The sequence below is a fragment of the Taudactylus pleione genome, unplaced genomic scaffold, assembly GCF_031769625.1.
Source record: "Taudactylus pleione unplaced genomic scaffold, aTauple2 ptg000437l, whole genome shotgun sequence".
NCBI lineage: Eukaryota > Metazoa > Chordata > Amphibia > Anura > Myobatrachidae > Taudactylus > Taudactylus pleione.
The window spans coordinates 4,757,501-4,783,373 of NW_028284839.1; the positions used below are offsets into that span (position 1 = coordinate 4,757,501).

Sequence of the window (25,873 nt, forward strand, 5' to 3'; positions counted from 1 at the left end):
CTGATAGTGACAGTGACATAGGGGCAGATTTATTAGCCATTTGACACTTGTGCCAATATATGATTATTACACAAAGAAAAAAGCGGTGCTTTGGGGTGGATTGGCTGGGCTAGTTTGGGGGTGTCCTGCGCTCTGGATTTGAGCCTTAGAATGTTAGGGACCTGCCCGACAAGAGGTTACCCGGATATGGTGGGCAGGCCCATAAGCTTGGCCAAGTTTATGCCAAAAACCTATATTGTATTTACTGCAAAATGTATTTATTTATATATAATCAGTTAATTTGGAGTTGTGCACCTGTATTTTTTCTTTGTGTATATATCATTGGTCTCCACAGGTAGCACCTCCAATTATATATATATGTCCAGAATGTGCAGTCTGAGATCTATTTTCTTTGTAAATTAATTAGTGCATTGATTTGCACACCTGGGAAGCCTGAGCCACTTCCCACTCAGACTAGCACTTCTACTACATTGGTTACAGCATGGAGTCTGGCAATGTAATATGCACACCAGTCAGAGGCACAATAATAGGTAAGTCCTGCTAATATTTAGACTGTGTAGTGCAGCTTTGGTTCATTTTTGGGGTGTGGGTCCCCCTAGATTGCTTTGCTGATCTGCTTCAGGGCACCGCAGTATAACACATTTTCTTTTAACACATTTTAATACTTCACTGTCTGTTTCCTTTATATATATGTATTTCACTTTTTTATTTTTATGCTTTATATGCGGCCCGCGGCTGCTCTTAACACTTCACTTTTCTTATTAGAGCGGTGCTTTGGGGTGGATTGGCTGGGTTAGTTTGGGGGTGTCCTGCGCTCTGGATTTGAGCCTTAGTATGTTAGGGACCTGCCCGACAAGAGGTTACCCGGATATGGTGGGCAGGCCCATAAGCTTGGCCAGGATTATGCCAAAAACCTCTATCAGAGCCAAAAGCACTCCCACTGACATCACCATAGGAACGCCCCCGTCTGGGCAGCCACGCCCCGGCACGCCCACCAAAGGGCGTGCTGTCAATCACCATCGACAGCACGCCCCCTTTGGTGCGAGACCCATAACGACGGCTTGTCCGTCATTATTCGGGTCTCGTGCATGCGCACGACGGAGTCGCCTCCGTCGTACGCATGTGCACTTGGGCAACATCGACCCGCTTGCAAGCACTCAGCGCTCGCGAGCGGGTCTGAATAAGGCCCAGTGTGCGTGCGGCTATGGGGAAGTGTGTATATGTGAGCTATGGGACAGTGGCCCTGATTCAGAGCCGGACGCTCTGACAGAGCGCTCGCTCTGAATAAGGACCGTCCCTCTTAGTTTTTAGTGCGGCCTCCTGGCCGCTCGTATAGGTGACCACAGCTATAGCGAGCGGCCAAAAAGATGGCCGCGTTGGTCTTGACCATCGGGCTTGCGACGAGACCCTTATGGTAGGGTCTCGTTGCCACAAGCCCTGGAGTGCTTTCGGCTCTATCAGAGCCGAGAGCACTCCCACTGACATCACTTGTGATGTCACTGGGGCCGGCCCCAAACGGTATGCGTTCCCATGGGAACGCCTCCATCTGGGCAGCCATGCACACGGCAAGCCCACCAAAGGGGGCGTGCTGTCACTCATCATCGACAGCACGCCCCCTTTGTAGCGAGACCCATAGCGACGTCTTGGCCGTCACTATCCGGGTCTCGCGCATGCGCACGACGGAGCCGGCTCCCTCGTGCCCATGCACACTGGGCCAACATGGACCCGCTTGCGAGCGCTATGGGGCAGTGTGTGTGTGTGCGGCTATGGGGCAGTGTGTGTATGTGCGGCTATGGGGCAGTGTGTGTGTGTGTGCGCGGCTATGGGGCAGTGTGTGTGTGTGCGGCTATGGGGCAGTGTGTGTGCGCGGCTATGGGGCAGTGTGTGTGCGCGGCTATGGGGCAGTGTGTGTGTGCGGCTATGGGGCAGTGTGTGTGCGCGGCTATGGGGCAGTGTGTGTGTGTGCGGCTATGGGGCAGTGTGTGTGTGCGGCTATGGGGCAGTGTGTGTGTGCGGCTATGGGGCAGTGTGTGTGTGCGGCTATGGTGGCAGTGTGTGTGTGTGCGGCTATGGGGCAGTGTGTGTGTGTGCGGCTATGGGGCAGTGTGTGTCTGTGCGGCTATGGGGGCAGTGTGTGTCTGTGCGGCTATGGGGCAGTGTGTGTGTGTGCGGCTATGGGGCAGTGTGTGTGCGGCTATGGGGCAGTGTGTGTGTGTGCGGCTATGGAGCAGTGTGTGTATGTGCGGCTATGGGGGCAGTGTGTGTGTGTGCGGCTATGGGGCAGTGTGTGTGTGTGCGGCTATGGGGCAGTGTGTGTGTGTGCGGCTATGGGGCAGTGTGTGTGTGTGTGTGTGCGCGGCTATGGGGCAGTGTGTGTGTGTGCGGCTATGGGGCAGTGTGTGTGTGCGCGGCTATGGGGCAGTGTGTGTGTGTGTGCGCGGCTATGGGGCAGTGTGTGTATGTGCGGCTATGGGGCAGTGTGTGTGTGCGGCTATGGGGCAGTGTGTGTGTGTGCGGCTTTGGTGGCAGTGTGTGTGTGTGCGGCTATGGTGGCAGTGTGTGTGTGCGGCTATGGTGGCAGTGTTTGTGTATAAAATTGCATGCAGTTGAGGGACTGGGGCCCCAAAATAATTTCTTCCTTAGGGCCCCATGAAGTCTAAATCTGCCTCTGCATCTCTGTATAGCGTTATGGAAGTCTTCATGTCATCTAGATATTTCCTGTGATTAGGTGAATAAGGGTCATTTATATAGTGCAAAAGCAGCCCTGGGAAAATGGACACGTCCCTACTTTTCCTGGGGTTGTGTGTGCACCTGAACATGCTGATGGAGGAAAAGTAGAAACAATGTAAAGTCATAGGGGTATATTTACTTCTACTGGACATTTATCTAGCACCTTCTAGAAAATAATAGCTAGAATCTGATTGGTTGCTATGGACATCTCCACTTCTAAAAACCTGCACTTTAGTAAATATATCCCATAGTGTTCCCTGTTACTACTGTAGGATCATCCCCTTTCACATGACAACTTTTTAGATTTCTATTAAGATGACGCTTAGGGGGGTATTCACGAAAGCTTGGAGAGTGATAAAATTGTGAAAGATGAAGTACCAACCAATCAGCTCCTAACTCTCATTATTCAAACACAGCCTGTAAAGTGACAGTTAGGAGCTGATTGGTTTGTACTTTATCTCCATCCACTTTATCTCTCTCCAAGCTTTCATGATTGCCCCCAATAGTCCAGCAACATTATACTGTATTTAGGATAAGATTTAGGTTGATTATTTAGCGTAATGGTGCATACACACGGTCAGATTTTTCTTCAGATCTGAACGATAACGATTTTAAAAATCGTTCAATCGTTCATATCTGAAGGAAAATCTGACACGTTTGTCAGATGAACGATGCGCGTTCCCGATGGTCAGATAACGATATCTGACATCTGATGTGTTTGCAGTCAGATTTGGACGATTCCATTCATTTTAATGCAGTCGTTCGTAGTTCAAATCGTTCAAATCGTTGGTCAAATCGTTCATCAAATCATTCAGATCTTCATCTGACAAATCTGACCGTGTGTATGCTCCTTAAGATGAGGACACGTTTTTAACATATGTTTATAGGGCAACTTTAGGATAAGCCTTTAGAACATGATTTCGGATACGTTTTAGAATATTTGTATTGGTGTAAATTTGTGCCTAGCATAGACGTTCTGAGCGTGTAGGGGGCCCGTGTATATCTCCGGTAAAATGGCGCCAGTCTGTACAAACTACACACCGTGCACCCATTATAGATACGCTCCAGATGTCTATATATATTTTAAGTGTAAGGTACATTTAGAATAAGATTTAGGATGATTTTTATACATTTTTTTTTTTAATTATTTTTTTTTTTAGAATACGTATGTTTATTTGTATGCAACTGCTTTTGAGAAATGCAATAAGCCCTTAATCACTGTGGTATAGTGACGTGCCAGCGAGCCGGAGTATCTAGTCTGTCTTTCAGGCAGTAGTACATCCGGCAGCAGGGGCGTATTGAGAGGAGGGGGCGCGTGGTCACTCCCCTTCCGGGGCCCCCTCCTCTCTCTCCAGCAGCCGCAGCGCACTGGCAGCATCAGTAGACTTTGGGCACTAGTCTGTGCCTGGAGTCTATTGCGCATGCGGAAGCCATTTTCCCGGCAATTTCCCTATGCGCATGCGCAGCACACCAGGAGTATGGCTACGGCGGCCATTTTCCAGACATTTTGTGTAGCGCCTTTTCAGCCGACATGGGTGCAGAGTGTTTGGCGTGGGCCCCCCCTGGACCCAGGGGCCCGTGTGCACCGCACACCCATTATAAACACGCCCCTGTTTGTCAGCCATCTTGAACCATCTGGTTTTCGTCTTTGTATGTGATATGTCTATATCATGATCCCCTCAATGTACAGCACTGCGTAACAAGTCAGTGCTTTATAAATACATGATGATGATAATAATCCGCTACAAATGCCATTGACAGTTCCCAGCCTCCAGCAAGGTGTTTGCGGGACAGCGCTAGCCATGGTTATTGGGACATGGTAAATGCTGCTGAACGAGTATTAAAATTTTATAAAAAAATACAGAGATCCCTTCACGGCAGCCATAACGCGCTGTGCGCTGACGACCGTACCGTTTGTAGGTCGTATAAATGTGCGCCAGTAATAAATCACTACAATGAGGAGTTTGCAGAGATCTCTTAGGCAGTTGAAGAGAAGCCTACTCATTCCCACCGAGTGAGCCGGTAATGGCATTACTATGGGCCACATTTAACAACCATCCTTATTACCAGCGGCATATTTCACTTAGTATTGCAGTGGTACTAATGAATATGCTGTTTTTATTTAACATTAATTCCCCCTCTGGCGAGGTCCAACAACGTTTTAATCCGGCATCCTCTGCTCTGTTGCTGGTAGACTATCGCTGCCAGCGACGGGCTGTTGTGTCATGCGCCTCTGCGACGGCCAGTCTGTGCATGTACAATAGGCTTTCACCCAGCGGGGACTCAGAAATGCCTGGAAGGCTTTACTGAAGCTGGATAGGCTGCTGCTGGGGCCCAATGGGGACTGTGGCCCTCATTCAGAGTCGATCGCTAGATACAAGCGGTCGCTCTGAATGAGGGCGGCCGCTTGTGGTGTGAAGTGCGGCCTCCTGGTCGCTATCTAAGCTGTGGGTTACCACCCACAGCTCTAGCCAGTGACCAGGTTGATGGTCGCGATGGTCAAGACCATCGCGACCATCGGGGCTTGCGACGAGAACCTAAGGTTGGGTCTCGGCAAGCGCAAGCCCCAGGGAGCTTCCTGCTCTGATCGAGCAGGAAGCTCCCCCACTGACATCATTGCTGATGTCAGTGGGGCCGCCCCCAAATGGCAAGCGTTCCATCGGGAACACCTCCGTTTGGCCGGCCACCCCCCCCTGCCCGCCACCCAAATGGGGCGAGCTGTCAATCACCATCGACAGCTCGCCCCCTTTGGTGCGAGACCCATAGCGACGGAGTGCCCCGTCGCTAGCCGGGTCTCGTGCATGCGCACGTCGGAGCCGGCTCCAACGTGCGCATGCCCAGTGGGCAAACATCGACCCGGTTGCGAGTGCTCAGCGCTTGCGACCGGGTCTGAATAAGGCCCTGTATCCTTACCGGCAACTATAGATTGTGTAAGCGGTATAGTGCCTAACGTTGTAAACTAAGTCTACCGCTATTTGTTAAATACTGTGCTAAAGGGGTTATGTCTTGTTGTTAAATGGTGGCTTATATTCTCATTCATGGGCAACGTGTACATTTACCATTTGTACCCTTCTGTCTGTCCATCATGTAAATTTGAAGGTTTCAATTGTCCGGGACCTTTAAATAATGAACAATACAACCTGTAGGCTGACTAATTCCATACCAGCAACTTCAGCTGGATAATGCTGGTAAAACAAAGGACTCAATGCCCAGGACGCAAGGTCAGGGGTTGCAGCATCTTGCGGCCCAGAGAGCCGCCCAGTGCATCCTCAGGACCAGGGCCGGATTAAAGGCAGGGCGACAGGGGCGCCCACACATAGGGGGCCCCCATACACTGTCCCTGATCCCTGGCCACATGCCCCAGCGAAAAGGTTGATCGCGATCTACTGGAAGCTCACGGAGCTCCTGCATGTAGATCGCGAACAAGGTAACGGGGAACGCTGTCCTCTGAATCCTCTGATCGCTTCAGAGGCCAGCGTTCCCAGTGATGCAGTGCGCGGGTGACGTCATAACATCACACACGAAGAGAGGAGCCTGCACGCCTTTACTGGATCCAGTTAGATCCAGCAGGCAGCGGGCAGCAGCAGCGATGGCGGGACCCGGGAGCCCTGATGGCGCGGAGCGAAGACAGGTAACTCAGGAGTGTGGGCGGGGAGGGGGAGCTAGTACTGGGGGCACTACTTTAGGGGGCATGACTACAAGGGACATTGAATAAGGGGCACAACTACAGGGGGAATTGGAGAAGAGGCACAACTACTGAGGGCATTGCAGGGGGCACAACTACTGGAGGCATCGGAGAAGGGGCACAACTACAAGGGGCATTAGAGAAGGAGCACAACTACAGGGGGCACTGGAGAAGGGGCACAACTACTGGAGACAATAGAGAAGGGGCACAACTTCTGGGGGCATTGCAGAAGGGGCACATCTACTGGGGACCTTGTAGAAGGGGCACAACAACTGGGGGCACTGGAGAAGGGGCACAATTACTGGGTACATTGTAGAAGGGGCACAACTACAGGAGGCATTGGGGGAGAGGCACAACAACTGGGGGCTTTACAGAACTGCACAACTACTGGGGACATTTGAGAAGGGGCACAATTACTGGGGGCATTGGAGGAGAGGCACATCAACTGGGGGCATTAAAGAAGGGGCACAACTACTAGGGGCATTGGAGAAGGGGCACAACTACAGGGGGCATTAGGAAAACAGGCAGGCAGCCTGATGTGTGTGTGTATGTATGTATATATATGTAACCCCCCTTCAGTGTGCGGTGTGGTACATAGGTGCATTTGGAGTGATACACCTCCTATTGCCTCAGGCTAGCTCTCCAGGGTGTGGGCAATACCTGAGAAGGGGGTCCCTGACCATGCAGGCTTTATAACAGTCACACATATAGATACAGGTGTAGATAGACACATGCAGCAACAGTTCTTTTGAATAACTTGGGCGCCAGACCTTCTCTTATAAAAATAAACCACTTTATTTCTCTCCTACTGCACTTGACTTTAAAGGACAAGAATATGGTTACAGCAGCTTCTCCTCTCCCTCCAGCTCATATACTTGGCATGTCAGATGGTATATGACAATCTTATGGATATGGTTACATTACATCACACTCTTCTTCACCAGCACAGTCTTTAAGCACAGTCACAATGAATGCTTTGCATTTTACCCACACAGGTCCACCTGGCCCTTTGCTGGCTGGTGCCTGTAGTTCTCCACTTCATACGTACAGGTCCACCTGGCCCTTTGCTGGCTGGTGCCTGTAGTTCTCCACTTCATACGTACAGGTCCACCTAGCCCTTTGCTGGCTGGTGCCTGTAGTTCTCCACTTCATACGTGCAGGTCCACCTAGCCCTTTGCTGGCTGGTGCCTGTAGTTCTCCACTTCATACATGCAGGTCCACCTGGCCCTATGCTGGCTGGTGCCTGTAGTTCTCCTCTTCATACATGCAGGTCCACCTGGCCCTATGCTGGCTGGTGCCTGTAGTTCTCCACTTCATAGATGCAGGTCCACCTGGCCCTATGCTGGCTGGTGCCTGTAGTTCTCCACTTCATAGATGCAGGTCCACCTGGCCCTATGCTGGCTGGTGCCTGTAGTTCTCCACTTCATAGATGCAGGTCCACCTGGCCCTATGCTGGCTGGTGCCTGTAGTCCCACAGCTTCACACACATCTCACATAACTTTTGCACTCTGCCTCTCCTTTGTCTCTTCTAATACAATATACAGAGTGTCTGATACCCAGTCTGCCTCTCTCTGCTCCCCTTCTCTTTCACATGGGACAGCAATATACAGACTTTTATATTGGAGCTATCAGACTCTCAGCTGCCGCCCATCCCTATCCTACAGGAATGGCTCCTATAGCCACACTGCTACCACACTGACCCCCCCCCCCCTTTAATGGCTGTTGGGGGGCTTTTATGCATAAGGGACTCCTCTGGTACCTTAACAGTAAAAGCTCCTGGGAAATTCCTCTTCCCCATCTCTTCAACACATATACTTGCGTCTCTTACCCCTCTCATGGGTGCTGAACACTTCACTGGGCGGCTCACACTGCAACCTTCCTGCTCTTTCTCTCTGGTCTCTCACAGACTTTATCTCAGTGGTCTCAGTCCAGACCTCTCTCTCCTTTAGTGTTAGATGGGCATCGTGGCAGTCACCACGGCCCCGCCAATCTCCCCCTGCCAGGGGAGCACGAGGGCTACATTTCTGCTTCCAGCTCTGAAGCTTCCCAAAGATGTCTCCTCTCCCCCAAATTCTTCTTCCCAACTCCCTTTGTTCTCTCCCCCTCCTCCCTCTGCTCTGCCAGCTACACACCCAGTCTTCCCACCCCTGCATATCTATCTCTCCAGCCCCTCCTTTACCTGAAAACTGATCCGGGTCTCAGGCATGTAATATCTACAACAGGAAGCAAAGTCTAACACTGAGAGGGGTGTATTTACAAATACCATCCCTTAGAGGGTGTTACATATATTTATGTTAATATATATATATATATATATATATATATATATATATATATATATTAGAATATTTATTAAATTAATAAATCATAAAAACCATACACATAGAACTATACACTTAACAATACTGTATCCTAACTTCATATGAATTCAGCATTTAAAAAGTATATCTATACTATGATATCAGTACCAGCTTTCAATTAGATACAAAGTATTATACTCATAATCCAATTCAGTTACATTGTATTATTGCACTTCTAGCTGCTCACAGAATAACTTTGATTAGCAATTCACATGCAGTAAGAGCATAATCATTAGAAAATATAGAGGAATGAAAACGTATTTAGGGGCATATGTATCAAAGCTTGATGTGAGATAAATTTGTGAGATATATATCACCAACCAATCAGCTTCTAACTTACATTTTGCAGGCTGCGTTGAAGAAATGATAGTTTGGAGCCGATTGGTTGGTGATATATATCTCACAATTTTATCTCACATCAAGCTTTGATACTTATGCCCCTTAGTTACAAAAGGTCTTTTTATTCTCATCAAAGTACCGTGATGTAAGAGCACTTTTAATAGTGGAGGGCTTGAAAAATCTTCAGTTGTTATAATGCTTATCCAGCCCTTCCAGCACATGTGTGTATGTGTGTGTGTGTATGTGTGTATACATATATATATATATATATATATATATATATACTGTGTGTATTTATATATATATATATATATATATATATATATATATATATATAAATATATATAACTTTTATTGATAGGGGCCCCCACAAGTTTGTTTCCCCGGGGGTCTCCACAGACCTTAATCCGGCTCTGCTCAGGACGCGCTCAGCACTCATATTCCTGGTCTCGGACCACTCTTCTGTGACATCACATTACTTATGTGGGAGATGGGGGCAGTCCTGGGCATCCTAGGCCTCTGCTACAACACTGGTTGGAGTGAGATCACTTAGGGCCAAATTCCACTGGAAACCCTGTGAAATTTCATGGTTAAAATTGTTATAAGAACAGTTTTGAAGATAACACCCACAATTCCATCTTCTGATGGGACTTAAATAAAAAAAAAAATTGTAAAATAATAATGATAAAAATCAAACAAAATCCTGAAAAAAATGAAAGGTATATTCTATGCGGACAATTCAATTGTTAGTTATGGCTGAGATTTCCCGGGGTCCGGACCATTTCCCCAACAACTCATAGTCTCCAACATCGTAGATTTTCCTTTGTACCCCATAGAGGTGTTTAGGATAATCCGCTATGTTGCTGCTCCGTGACTCTCTGTGTCCGCGTACATTGCTGAGGGCTGAATCGTCTCTTTTTAGTAAGGTTTCAAAAGTAATTTGTTAGTATTATGCCTAGTCTACAGTTATGCCTCATGCTTATTGTCGTGACTCAACTAGCCTCGTTTTGCCAAGAAAACAGAATAAATGATTCCAAACTGATCATCAGGGGTAAATTTACTAAGAATCAGTTTGTTTTTTTGAAACTCGATTAGCATTGCCGAAACTCGGGTGATTTGATGCTTCTGAAACTCACAAAATTTACTAAGAAGTGAGTTTAGCTGAGAGTGAGTTGGCCGATGGTGAAACAGATCGAGATTTCTCCCCTGACTAGCAATTTTTGAAGGAGATGACTCACCCAAGATTGCAGTTTTTTCTCTCTGCCTAACTCTCCCGAACAAGCAGCCTGCACATACTGTATCAGTGAGATGTATCAGTGAGATATATCAGTGAGATGTATGAAGGCTGCTTGTGTAATACCTGTAAAAAAAGGTTTAATTTTTTAATTAAAAATGATGTAGGGTCCTACCCCCCAAAAGCATAACCAGCCCCAGGCTGCTCAGCCAGTCCTGGTGCCTAAAATTACGAGGAAAAAAATGTGTAGGGTTCCCCTGTACTTTAGGAACCAGCACCTGGCTGCAGGGCCAGTCCTGGTTTTCAATTCAATAGAACCCAATAGGGGGATCTGTAAGATACAAACCTTATTAATCAAGCTGATTATGTTATATACTAGTTATTACAGCTTCCTTCGAATCACTGATAGTTTATATGTCCTTTGAATTAGCATTATAACTCATTAATGCATTTGCAGCCCCATAAGAGGAGTTAATATAATATAAATATAATCTTTATAACCCTTATGGGAGACACTACAATAAAGGTATAACATACTTATCATATAAATTGAAGTTTAATATGCGATGTACACCATTTAGCACAAATGTTAATGCTTTTTGATTGATATGTTATCAACACTTCTCAATACAACACTTCTTAGAGACTATCAAACCTATTAATTTATATGATTGCTGCAGTTGATTGTTTATTTCTTAACCCAATAGGGGACACAAAGATTTGTATCAGGAACTGGATACATGTTCCCATGTGACAATATTCCATGAATACAAATAGGTGGCCCTCATAGAGGACATAGGGCCTGATTCAGAGCCGCTCGTAAGCGGCCGCTCGTTCGTTGTGACCGATGTTCGCACATCTGCGCATGCGTACGGATTTTAATACGCATGCGCGAACCAGTCAGTGCGGCCGAAAATCGTTTGTTCGCTATATAGCGAATGCCTGCTATTTTGAGTAACAGAAGGAGGCGTATGTGGGTGGTAACAGGGGAAGGTGCTTGAAAACGGGGGTGTGGAATTAGATCGCAGGCGTGCTTAAAGGTCAAAACGGGCGTTTTAAGGGAGTGCATAATTAATACAGCAGCGTCATTGACCACGTCACTTGTTTTTTTTTTACTCCGAAATGCTCGCAAAATAGCGGTTGAAAAAACCAGCCACAAGAATAGCGAGCAGTTCATACGCTGTTCGATGTACTCGATTAATCTAATAAATAGCGGACATGACGTATGGTGCGAGCGGCAAGGGGGCGTATTTTTCAAAATTACAACCGCAAGTTTTGCTCGCTCGTTCAGACTTAGAGGCGTGAACAGACCGCAATTAGCGAACGGTTCATTTGAATAGCCACCCCTTGTTTTAGAACGAACGACCGCAAATAGCGAGCGGCTCTGAATGAGGGCCTTTGTGCATAATATAGCACCCATTAAATCAACCTGGTTTCTTTTCTACATTTAACTAAAGGTGTAATGGCAAACCATAACCAATAGATGGCAGCATAATATCACCAATGGAATTTATATCTTGGTTTAGTTTCAACACAGTATATCTAACTACAATTGTGGGTAGTACATGCAGGGCTAATTGATTTCCACTATATAAATATATGTTATGATTAATGACACTGGAGACAACAACATTTAATAGAATCTTTACTCAGAAACATAACTGAAAGGGACACAGAGACAAATGAATTATTAATAATTTAATATCAATTGATGACACACATTTGTTTCAATGTTTTTATTATATTTTTTTCTTGGAATATTTCACTAATAAGGCGAAACATTTTTTAAAATAATTTATTTAATAAAAGTTATATTTTATATATATATATTATCCATGTGCGCCAACAAAGAGACAATACCCTTTTCTTCTCTTGTTTGTAAACTCCTACTTATTGTCCTTGGCAGGACCCCCATGGAATGATTTCATATGTACCACAAATTGTCTAATTGGGGCCATTACACAAGTATATTTATTTTTCTTAAACCTAAACCCAGTGCAGAAGTGCTTCCCCATCCCCCTACCCCTAATTTAATAACTTACACTTGTCCGCCTTGGATCGGGTCACTTGTTTTGTTATTTTGCCAAGTACGGGGATGCTACGGAGAGCGGCACGAGGATGATGGCGAGTATGGGATGTTTATTCCAGGTACTCCCATCGGATTCTGCATGGAAAACTGGACAGATCAACTGGTTTTCAGGTAGGTATGTGTGAGTGAGGTAGGTGAATGTAATAAAGTTGTACTTGTCACGGTGTGTGTCTCCGTTGGTTATTTAACTATTTATTTTACAGTGGTGGTACAGGTGCCAGCCGCCTGCTGGCACTTGTAGTTCCACAAGTAACAAAGAGCAGACATGCTGGCACCTGTAGTTCCACTGTAAAATACAATAGTTTCACTATTTTTACACCATTATTACCCCTGTACCCACCGCTTCAAGGGTGCGGAGAAGAGCCCCAGGCTTCAGACTAACAGGGGTATTCAATATGGGTGCGATAACATCATTTTTGCATTAATATCGGAGGTATGACGTCATTATCGCAGGTTTTAGTTTTACACCGTATTCAATTTCAAAGACTTATCGCAATTTTGAAAAGTCTTTGATAAAAAACGGGGATAAGTTTTCACCATTGAATAGGTGTCGAAAAACAGTGCAGAATTGGGGTTTAGGGGTGCAGGCTTAAAAAAAATAGCCTGCACCCCTGGGAATGACATTTAAAAGAGAACTGTGTCAAAAAAAGTTTTAAAAAAAATAGGGACACCCCAAAAAATTAATTTAAAAATTGGGGTAAAAAAAAAACTGGGAAAAAATTGTTTAAGAATAGGGAAATAGGTTCAGGGCTATTCTGCAAGTATGCGGCAGGTGTTTTCTAGAATACAATTATAGCGGCAGGTGCACAATTGCAGATTTTTAAAAACTTACTTTAGGGACATAAAAATATGCTAGTACCCATTTTCATGTACCCCAGATTTGATGGGACCACTTCAAAAAACAAAAAAAAAAATATAAGTGCTCTTCTGCATCACTTCTTCAATGTCGGGAAAAAAATATAGGGGGACCCTTATGCATTTTCATTCCCCCTATATTTAAAACCAGGACTGGCTCTGCAGCCAGGTACTAGTTCCTAAGTTATGGGGGGAACCCTACACATTCCCCCCCCCCCCTATAATTTTAGGAACCAGGACTGGCTGATCAGCCCTGGTCTGGTTAGGCTTTTGGGGGGGTGGACCCTAAGTGATTTTTTTTTATTAAATTTGCCATTGCAATACTGATTCCACGCAGAAACATACACAATTCACACTGATCTATGAATGTTTCTACCAAACTCGCAGCTCAGGAGGTTGTATATTTGAAACTTCAATTTAGCTGTGAGTTTGCTACAATTACACCCGAGATTGTAATCTCGTTTGTTAGTAAATTCCCGAGTTGTATCGCTTTCAGTGAAAGTATTTTTGAGTTTGGCCGATGGTGAGTTTATAGGAGTTTCCAATCTCACCCGAGTTTTACAGTGAATAGAGAGAAATCTCTCCAAAATTCACCCAAGTTTATCTTTAGTAAATTTGCAAGTTGAAAAAAATGCCTAAACTCACCAAAGATTGCAATCTCGACCAAACTGGAATCTTAGTAAATTTACCCCTCACAATCAGATTTTGTGCTCTAACAAATGATCTGCTGTGCTAATTGCACGCACCGTGTCTCTAATACCCCTTTTACACCGGAGCTAAAACCCGGGTTTTTGAAGGGTTAACCCAGGCAGCTCCCTGGTGTAAAAGCGGAGAGAGTTGGATCGCCGGGTCAAGTGACCCGGCAATCCAACCCAGGTAACTAGCAGGGTTTAACACAGGCGTAGCTCGTGAAACCCTGCTGTGAGAACAGCACACTCCGGGTCACGATGACCTGGAGTGCGCTGCTTGCTGGCCGATTGGTCCGGCTTCAGTGGCGCTTGGAGATGATGTCATCTCCAAGCGACCACTTTCACTCCGCAAAAGCCGGGTCTATGCAGACCCGACTGCGGCGTGAGCAGCGCTGACTCGGGAATATCCCGAGTCGGCGCCGGCAAAATTCCGGGTCTGATCCGGATAGGAACTTTGTTCCAACTCCGGGTCAGACCCAGAATTTAGGTGGAAAAGGGGTATTACATGTCTGGCTAATTACCCCTGACCAGTGGTGTAACTAGGGTATTTGGAGCCCAGGGCAAATTTGAAAAGGGAGCCCCCCCCCATGTGCGCAAAAAAATGGGCGTGGTCACTTAAAAATGGGGCGTGTCAACATGACACACCCCTTTATTTTCAAACTGAACATTCCTATCCATATGCACCTTAACCCCAGTAGTACCCCTTATACAGTACCCCCAGTATGCAGTTGTGGTCCCTCTCATGCAGGCCCATAGTAGTGCCCCTTATACAGTATCCCCAGTAGTGGTCCCTCTTATACAGCCCCCAATTAGTTCCCCTTACTCAGTACCCCCAGTAGTGGCCCCCCCAAATGCAGTGCCCCACGTAGTGTTCTCCCTTATGCAGTGCCCCCAGTAGCAGTCCCCACAATGCAGTGCGCCCAGTAGCGGTATCCCCTTATGCAGTGCCCTTTTATATAGTGCCCCCAGCAGTAGTCCCCCCCCATGCAGTTTTCCCAGTAGTGGTCCCCTTATGCAGGCACCCTGTAGTGATCACCCCTATCCAGTGCCCCCTGTAGTGGTCCCCGCAGTGCCCCTAGCAGTAAGCCCCTTATATAGTGCCCCCAGCAGTAGTGTCCCCCCCTCCCATGCAGTGCCCCCAGTAGTGGTCCCCCTGATGCAGGCTCCCAGTAGTAACCCCGCCCTATCCAGTGGTCCCTGTAGTGGCCCTTCCTATTATTGCCCCCAGTAGTGGTCCCCCGAGTGCAGTGCCTCTAGTAATACTAGGCCCCTTTTAGAATGCCCCCAGTGGTAGTCCCCCCCCAAGTAGTAGTCCCCAATAGAGGTCCTCCCAATGGCACCCCCAGTAGATGTCCCCCCCAATAGTAGCCAACCTCTCCCCCGTTGTGCAGATAGGTTTAAAAATAAATAAATATATATAAAAATATACTTACCTGATTCCATGCTGCTCCTGTCCGCGATGCCGCTCCCGCCCTCCAGTCCGCCCGGGCTGGCGTGCTCAGCATTATGGGACTGACGTCATGACGTCAGTCCCATTACCCACTGCAGGAGCCGGACGGAAGTCCGGCTCTTGCAGTGGGTGCTGCAGCAGTCAATGAGAGTCTATCTGACTCTCATTGGCTGCTGTTTAACACACGCATCTCCGCCAGAGCTGGCGGCGATGCGTGTGTTATGCACAGCCTGAGCTATTGGGCAAGCACTCAGGGGGAGGGAACGGGCTCAGGCGTGCAGCACAGGACCGGCGCTGGAAGCCTAGCGCCGGTCCTGTGCAAATGTGTAGTGCTGACCGCACTCATTGCGGTCGGCGCTACACTGGCTATCTAGGGCGGGCGGGCCGGTACCGTGGCCGGCGGCGCACCCCCGCTCTGCCGGTCCAACGGCGCCCAGGGCACGAACCCCGCTCGCCCTGCCCTAGTTACGCCACTGCCCCTGACTCCTGGGCTTTGTCTGTCTCTTCTTGTCACAAAAAATTAAACCAGCTGTAAGGAATGACAAGCAGGCCGCCTGGTTCTGGTTATGACAAGGTTAAGTGCTGCATGGACTGACAGTTCCCAGGCTAACGGACTTGGAATACCAGAACAACTGCACAGGGGGAGCTCAGAAGCAACTTCACACTGCACAGACTGTGGCTTTGGAAAATGGTAGGCCATTGGTGCCAACACACCACCAGCCTTTTTACATGTGGGTCATTACAGAGGACAGGTCTCCGACTTATGGGTATATTTACTAAAGAGAGAGTTTTTAGAAATGGAGATGTTGCCCATAGCAACCAATCAGATTCTACTTAACATTTATCTAGCACCTTCTAGAAGATAATAGCTAGAATCTGATTGGTTGCTATGGGCAACATCTCCACTTCTAAAAACTCTCTCTTTAGTAAATATACCCCTTAAGAGTTTTCTTTTTTTGTTGTTATGCCCCCTCACTGTACAGTGCCATATTTCTATAAGCTGTGATTACAATAAGATAAACTCAGGAGAAGTAGCTGAACTAGTGCACCTGGTATAAGTTGCTGGTATGTTCTACTGGATAAAGAAAATACAGTTTTAAATATTTTAGTTTAGATCACAGCTTCTCAAACTCGGTCCTTGGGACCCCAAACAGTGCATGTTTTCCAGGTCGCCTCACAGAATCGCAAGTGAAATAATTAGCTCCACCTGTGGATCTATTAAAATGTATCAGAGAGTAATGACTACACCTGAGCACCTGCTGTGTGACCTGGAAAACGGGACCTGTGTGGGCTCCTGAGGACCCAGTTTGAGAGCCACTGGTTTAGATGACAGATTCTTCAGATGGCGCTGATTCCCGGAGGCCCGCTCCTTCCTATGGGAATAAGGGTCCTGGGTTGCGAAGAGTGAATTGAGTGGATTCCTCCGCTACCGCCTCACTGCAAGACTGGCGGCCGTGCGCCTGCGTCACCGCAGGTATCGCATTCGCAGAAGGCCGGCTGAGGATGGAACAGTAACCCTGCTACTTCTGTACTGATCGCAGGGGCAGCTGCTTTTCGGAACAGCTGTCGCCGCACAGGAGCGATATTGAATTGCTTCGGTACTTTAGAATCCAGTGACACAGCTTGTGATGAATTGGATACTTAATTATCGGGCATACGCCCCTTAGTGTACTTGTATTGTTCCACATATCTCCTTGCCATCTCTTTCACTGGTATATCCTCCTGCTCTATGCTCTTCACTTACTCCCAGCAAGAACAACTATCCTGTAATAAGCCCCAAAATACACCCCAGAGCAGGTGACACATGAATATGGCATATGGTAGTTACAAGCTGCCCTACTGTTTCCTGCAAAGGTTTCAAGGACTCCCCTGCAGAAAGTGTGGCTGGCTGTTTTGACTGACAATCAATTAGTAGATTACACTACTGGCTATTGCAAATGGTCAGGACTTCTTTCTATTACACTGTTACAATGAAGGATATTCAGTATTAAGGAAGTCAGTGATTGGCAACCTGATATGGACCATGCATTACCTCTAATCTCAGTAATATGCTAAAAGAAAATAGAGACACCTATGTGTAATAACACATCAACAGGCATTATACACAAGTGTAATAAGCTATAACTAAAAAAAAAGTCTGACAATGAAGCCGGAAAGGAGCTGGGGGCTGTGGGTGTAGGGCTGCCTGTTGCCCATCACTCTTCTAAGACACATATAATAACAACCAGAATAAAATAAACACAAGAATACTTCATAAACTTTTAGGCTTTTTTTTTTAAATCGATCATCACTTAAATGATAATTTATATCCAATGTTGAACAAATGGCAATGTGCTAATACTCTCCCTGATTCAGAGTCTCGGAAACAAATGCCTATATTCAGAGATGACCTCATTTATGCTACCGCACCTCTCCCATCTATCCGCTTATAAAAGTAGCTACCCTCACTATTGGTGCGCATTCCCCCCCACTCTATCCTTGGTGCGTTCCAGCTGAGGACAGAGAGATTTCATATTCGAATAGCTCAAACATCACGGCACACTAATGCTGGGTACACATTTGGCGATATATCGCTCGTTCTGTCAACGAGTACATTGGTGGGTGTGTGTACATCAGATATGTCTGTGAACTATGTTGTTGTTCACAGACATATCCAGGGGCGCCAAGAAGGGGGGGGGGGGGTTGGTGCTAATTACCCGGCGCCAGCCCCCTCTCTCTTAAATCACAGCAGCCCAGCACATGCTGCTGTGTGCTGGGCTGCAGTTGTGTGCTGGGCTGCAGTGGGAGACTGCTCACGGCTGCTGACCAGCAACCGCAGCAGTCTCCTATGCCTGTGGGGTGGAGCGATCACGCTGATCATGCCCCCACGGCATTGCGTCGAGCTGAGGGGCTCACGGTGCCCCCTCCCCAGCGCTAAGCGGCACTGCAAAAATTTATATTTTATCCTGAGGGGGCGTGGTCATGCCTCCCGCGGTTAGGCCACACCCCCTTCACCTGGGCCTGGACGGCCTCTCTACACCCCTAGACATATCAGGTCGGTCCTGCAGCACAGCCGATGCCACATCTGGCTATGTGTATGAATGACCCGTCGACCATCCGTTCATAGGCTGCAGGGACCCGCCGACACTGACTTCTCAACTGGTCGGGCAAATTTAAATGCCCACCCAGTTGTGATGTCAGCCCAGACACACTGAGTGGCCGATTGTGTATAGCCTTACAAAATGTCTATGACGGCGGTATGATCTGCTGACCGATCTGTCATCAAAGTGTGTACCTTGTCTTACCATACATCCAGTCGTCCAGTCACAACCACTCAGCTGCCAGCGGATAATGGACTGAGATCTATACGACTGTAAGTTACGCACACAGGCCCGACACATGCTCGGTTTGCTGTAAATGGCGAGATTCCTCACACAGACAGAATTGCTGCCGCCCTGTACCAGGCCCATTAACTTCTCTTATTCTAGGAGCATAAAAAAGAAGAAAATAAATCAAAGACAACAACATCAAACAAACAAACAAACAAACAAACAGAAATCACCAAAAACATCAAAACAAAACTTTTAATGTCTTGTTGTGTTACATTTGATTGTTTTAAATAGATAATTAAAGCGGTGTGAAGGATTTAATTTGCAATATGATTATCTGTAATCTCCTTGTAACAATACATACCTATTTGTGCTCAATTCATTATGTACATGATTTAACGTTGGCCACCTACGAAAAACAGTATTATATTATGTTCCTATGTTTGCTGTTGGCAGCTCATCAGCAGGGTTTCTTTATCTGTGTCACGCTGGCACAAGTTTCCACATACAGTAGGTCACATGCCCCCTTTATGTCTTTACCTGGGTGATTAGTGGGGCATTGGGGTTAGAGCGAGCACATTCCCTGCCCGCACTATTTATATCAGAATTTCAAGGAACTCTCAGAGCTGAAGTCTTTAGCACCGTCTATATATATATTTAGGCCGGCTGATGTCACATAAAGCATGAGCGGATTAAAGTTAGTGCAGATGGTTAATGCAAACTGGAAGGACACAGAGTTTCTTTTCATTGACACTGAATCGCCAAGGCGGCATCTATACACCACAACGCAATAGGATATAATCTAGCACAGCACCAGGCAATAAATTCAGGTAAATGGCTTTTATTTTTTTCTTGTGAAATCTTGAATGTCCAGATTATGTTATGAAAGCGGATTGGTGGGCTGTAATCACGTAACTCAGGACGAATACCCACTGATGCAGCTAATCTGTCTTTTGCGTGGTAAATGGAAAACTGGGGAAAAAGCAATAGGATATTATATGTGTCTCTTCATAGTGTTGACGTATTAAACACAAGCATTAATACATTTACTAACTACCCGAGTTTTGCTGCCTTAAAGAAAATGTAAAGAAAATAAAATAAATTAAATACTGCACTGGTGTGATAAAAATACCACTCATATATTGTGTGTGTATATACATATCTATATCTATATATATAAATCTTTTATAATATTTATTAAATGAATAAATCATAAAAACCATACACATACAGTAGAACTATACACTTAGCAATACTGTATCCTAACTTCACATGAATTCAGCATTTAAAAAGTATATCTATATTATATCAGTACCAGCTTTCAATTAGATACAAAGTATTATACTCATAATCCAATTCAGTTACATTGTATTATTGCACTTCTAGCTGCTCACAGAATAACATTGATTAGCAATTCACATGCAGTAAGAGCATAATCATTAGAAAATATAGAGGAATGAAAACGTATTTAGGGGCATATGTATCAAAGCTTGATGTGAGATAAAATTGTGAGATATATATCACCAACCAATCAGCTTCTAACTTACATGTTGCAGGCTGGGTTTAAGAAATGATAGTTTGGAGCCGATTGGTTGGTGATATATATGTCACAATTTTATCTCACAACAAGCTTTGATACTTATGCCCCTTAGTTACAAAAGGTCTTTTTATTCTCATCAAAGTCCCGTGATGTAAGAGCACTTTTAATAGTGGAGGGCTTGAAATATCTTCAGTTGTTATAATGCTTATCCAGCCCTTGATAATGTAATTAGAGCGCTAAAAAAAAATGGTCCAGTTTAGCAGGCTGAGATTTATATATACTGCAACAACGATTAGCACACTTGTATTTACCCACAGTCCTGGACACTCCTTTGGGTTTCCTTTTTATATAGGCTGAGTTAACGAGTCCTCTTTAAGTAGGCCGTGTGTGGTATATGAGGGCCGATGGTGGCAGAGACGCGTGGCCATCGGCCCTCATATACCACACAAGGCACCTGTCGGATACTCAGTGTAAGGAACACAAAGCTCCGAATTAGCGGCCGCTGTAAGACGGGGCCTGTGACCGGCCGTTCTCCATGGAGCCGGCATCTGAGTAAAGGTGCCTACACACTTGGCGATCTGCACACGAATCCACGATGTGTACGATTTCCCTTGAAACTCTCCCCGGCAGCTCTGCACACAATTGCTGTCCAAGCTTCATACGATGTCTCCTGCATCCAGACTTTTTACAGTGCATTGCTTTCCTAGATTGTCAGATCTGCCCTACAGCACAGCAGATTTGACGATGTGATGTGCGACCAGCGGGGACGCGCGTCACATCGTGAGTGGGGACTCACGATTTGGGCATTTTTTACACGATCTGTCGTTCCGTTGCATCGTAATCGGCCACATCGGGTAAAAAATCGCCAAGTGTGTAGGCACCTTAAGGGAGAGAAAGTGCCTCTACTTAAAGAGTATAATAAAATATATAGAGCACTTGTATAATAAGTTATAAATGTGGAAACGCAATACCTGTGGGAATAAACTTATGGTTACTAACCAAAATTTTATTCCCTCAGGTATTGCATTTACACATTTATAACTTATTATACAAGCGCTCTATATATTTTATTACATTATTGCCATTTTATTAAGAGCTGCTATATAGTAACAACCTTAAGCGCAGAGTCTATTGTCTTTTCATCTACTGAAAGAGTACCCGTCGACTCAGCCTATATAAAAAGGAAACCCAAAGGAGTGTCCAGGACTGTGGGTAAATACAAGTGTGCTAATTGTTGTTTCAGTACAAAAAAATCTCTATCTCAGCCTGCTAAACTGGCCATTCATGGAGTGGACCATAGGGGTATAATCAGAATAAGGGTATTTTTTATATTGTTACCTCAGATTTTTTACTAAAATATCTGTTCCATTCACTTGGTTAAAATTCTTATTAAATTATAATAGCATAGTTATTTGTGTGTGTGTTTTATTTTGTGTTGTTTTTTTATGTTTTTTCTTTTTAAAAGAATGGAAAATGTATACTACTCCATTTTCCACAGTACCAGATGCTGCAAGAAAGGTGGAAAGTAATTATACATAGTCCTGTGAATGAGGATTATTAACCCTTTGTGATTTTTCCCCGGGCTGGAGCCACATCAGCTGTTTACACGCTATAATATCATCTCCTCTCCTATGGCTCATTATAGCATGATAATGGATGGTTAGGATTGTTTCTCTAATTTAATTGCAGAAGAGTTACATTTAGTTTGAAACTTAAATATACGTTAGCTAATGTACCTGGTTTCACCCGGGTAGACCTTAGATCAGAGGTCTTCAACCTTTAAGACAGTGTGGGCCACATTAAAAAATTCAACGAAGCCCGAGGACCACTAACCTTTGCTGCGGTATTTAGACTCTGCCCCCTCCTCACACAATTATGTTCCATAGCTTCCCCCTCCTACAATTTTAATTAGGTCCCAGAACGGCCCCCCTCCTCCCACAATTATAATTATGTCCCATAACTGTCCCTCCTCCTCCACTAATTATGTCAGACAGTTGCCCCCATCCTCAAATAATTATGTCCCATAACTGCTCCCCTATGCAGTGCCCCCAGTAGTGGTCCTCATTATGTAGCGCCCCCAGTAGGGGTCCCCAATATGTAGTGCCCCTTACATATACACAGACAACAACAAAAAAACAATACTTACCTGAACCTGTTCCTGCGCCCGCTGACGTCCGCTTCTCCGTCCTCCCGGCCCACTCAGCACTATGGCAGAGACTTTATATGACATCTTTCACTTCACACACTCATGAGTGACCTCCAGCCCGGCTCTGTCCGTGGGTGCAGCAGCCAATGAGAGTATGCCTGACTCTCATTGGCTACTAAAACAAACACACCGCCGCCAGGTAGTACGAGTGTACTACCCAACGCTGGTGTGTTTGTTACTGTGTAGTGCGGACATCACTCACTGCGGTCTGCACTACACTAACTGAAACAAACCTGGACTGCATCACTGGTGAGGGGGTGACAGGGTGCGCCTTTGAACACCATCGGCGGGCCACGGGGAAAGCTCCAAAGTTGCAGACAGCGCCACAATTTAGCAGAACTCAGTCGTATTTGACACTCCCAAATATATTTGGTGTCAGCTCACCCCTAAGTAAAATAGGCGATGGTAAGTAGCCTATATAAACAATTGGCAAGACAAAAAACAGGGTGACAGCGACCTCTAGTGTCCCAAGCCCGTAAAATTATGACTCAGAAGTGTGTTCAAAATATAACATCAGTTTTATTTAGTAAAAACAAATCCCTTGACGAAGTCTATCTGACGAAACGGATTGGGCCTTCCCAGACTGCACCTCTCCTGAAAGATAAGCATCTTTTACTTCTTATACTTTTTATCTTTTAAAAAAATATATATTTTTTTCCCTTTTTTTTTTTTAAAGTGCTGCTTTACTTGACTACCAGTGCAGCAGTCTGATTTTAGTGCTGTTTTATTACTCCACCTATTTCTAGCCTACTTTTATGGAATATATTTTATGCCAGATTTGTTTTTCACTAAATAAAACTGATGTTATACTGTTAACAGACTTCCCAGTCATAATTTTACTTGTTTGGGACACCAGAGGTCGCTGTCACCCTATTTTTTGTCTTACCAATATATATATATATATATATATATATAATTTTGTAACATGCTTATCAATAGCATTTATTCAAATAATCAAATCAGCAAGCAGTCTTCAATATATAACATATTGAAATAAATGCAAAAAGTTATGTTTTGGTCCTAAAACCACACAAATTATTATGCAAATTTGAATTGTGAAATTATCGATCTTCCCCACCTGCAGTATAGCGTGGTGTTACCAAGATGCACAGTTACTCGCCTTTTCCTACGTTATTACCAAATCAGAATCCGTCCCTATATCAATTAAAGAGCTACTTTTGTGCCTTTGTTTGATTGGTAAAATGAATGAGTACACAACAGCTGTTTCTTTGTTTTCGGCTACATATTTACCGATATGACTGCCAGACGTTTCAACCAGATTTATGTTCCATGCCCTTCTCTGTACATAATGAGGCACTTACCGTGCGGGTTCCCTGTGCCATGGAGGCAGCCATTTTGTGGATTGAAACAAGTGAATATCGGCAATGACGTACGACCGTGGTGCCGAGGGTTCCTTGTGAATTGAAAGCTTTTTTCTATTTTGTTATGGGTTGTGCTGACATAATGTCTACCTCCATTGGATGTGACAGCAGGTGTTCTTCAAATAAGCTTATTCTAATTCCACTGGTACTTTTTTTGCTTTGTTTTTGCAGGCTTTAAGCTAAAAACCACGAAGGGGATGTTCTAAGCATGTCACCAGCAAATGGCAGATAATTTTACCTCATGTCTAGCAGGTCTAGTAATGTCACCCATATTCTCTACAGGATTTCCAGTGGTCAGTGTTCAAAGACGTTAATAATGCCCGGATGTACCGCCTCCTGCGATAAAATGTCCATCGTTGGCTCCATTGTTCGGAAACCTACCGTGCATCGACATATAAGTACAAAAGTCCTGCTGGCCGAAGGAGAAGAAAGCCCGTTCACTAAACATTGCCGCATTTACGAAGAAATGTACAAGGTAAGTGAAGGTGATCTTGGCAGGCTGCCGTTGTGAGCTTTGTGTCCCCAGGGAGCAGTAATAATGTAGGTAAATGTTAATCTCATCATCCGGACTGTACACAATGTCACAGCCAGCAATCGCTATGGAGAAAGCCTGGATTTCACTTTTATGACCCCCAGATCACTATATATGAGCATACCCAATTCCCCTTTTCCCCACCTGGAGCCTCCAAGACATTGGTGGGCCCAGGTACCCACTCCCAGGCTCCACCCACCACCGCTCCCTCTTGGCGCCTCTGTCCCCATCCTGGAATACATGATAGAACCATTAAATAATTCAGTGCTACATCGGTACATACTGTAAGTAATGAAATGTGGAAATCATCTGGTTGGGACCAATGAGAGTGCAGTATTTAATCAAGCGTCCCCCAACCCTGAAGAAGGCTTGTTCATAAATACGCACTGAGAAGAAGGGGTACAAGCATATAACAGCCTATGGCCCACGTTAGACACATTTTAGTGTTGTGATTTTCAGGAGCTTTTTTTTATTTTTTTCCAATAAAATGTATTGTACCACTATTATTAAAGAATGAGACATTTTAAACATGGGATTAAAATCTGAACCCAATGGTGAGAATTATTATTAATAATAATAATAATAATATGAATAGTTACTTATATAGCGCATGCATATTCCATTGCGCTATACAATTGGGAACAACCCGTAACAAAACAACACTGTGTAATGACAGACAGACATGCAGGTAAGAGGGTCCTGCTCGCAATCTTACAATCTATGGGAATTACCTTATTGGCTTTTATTGAACTCATTTTAATACACATTTCATACAGTTGCGATCGAGCTCCCAGTCTGTGACCATGTTCTTGAACATACCTGAAACTTTTCTTGCGTTCGGGATATAGGGCCTGATTCTGCGTGGATCGCAACTGCAGAAGCGTGCGCAGATGGCCGATTGTTGCGCACTGCGCATGCGTACAAATGCTTTACTGCGATCACGGAGACCACGCAGAACAATCGCAGAGTGATTGACAGGAAGTGAGCATTTGGGGGTGGTGCGCAGTCGTGCCAGTGCATTTGAACGCCGTTACAGGGGCGCACATAAATTAGGCCCTGTGACGGCATACCCAGCTTGAGTGCTCACTGCGTACAGGAAAGATAGCAATTTTTAAGTGAGGTCTGACCTGCTGTAAATGTGCGAGTGGCTCTGATGTACTTCAATGTTACCGATGTTTTGGCTGGATTGCAAGGTGTTACGGATGCGCGAGAGGGGAAGTGTGTGTCTGCATGTTGTCCCAGCGAGTGCTTTGGGATTGCACATATTAGTATACTTTCGCAGCAGAGCTGAGTACATAATTGCAGCTGCAATCGCATCAGCTATCCTTGCTGAATCAGGCCCATAGGGAGGTGTGCACTGCTGATCGCAGATTCCCGATTATTGGGATCTGCGCGTGCGAGTGTGCAGAATGGGTCCTACGTAGTCGCACGTAGACCCTTGAATGCATCTGCCTGATTGACAGGCAGAGGCAAT

The 25,873-nt window shown here is 45.5% G+C and overlaps 1 protein-coding gene across 1 annotated transcript in view; it reads left to right on the top strand.

The window, feature by feature from the left end:
- The window catches only part of RNF207 (ring finger protein 207), a 100,676-nt gene that overhangs the window by 63,272 nt on the left and 11,531 nt on the right, over positions 1–25,873 (top strand). The window contains exon 12 of the mRNA XM_088447717.1: positions 24,150–24,342. Coding sequence (XP_088303843.1) covers positions 24,150–24,342 — 193 coding nt within the window. The remainder of the gene's footprint in view (positions 1–24,149; positions 24,343–25,873) is intronic.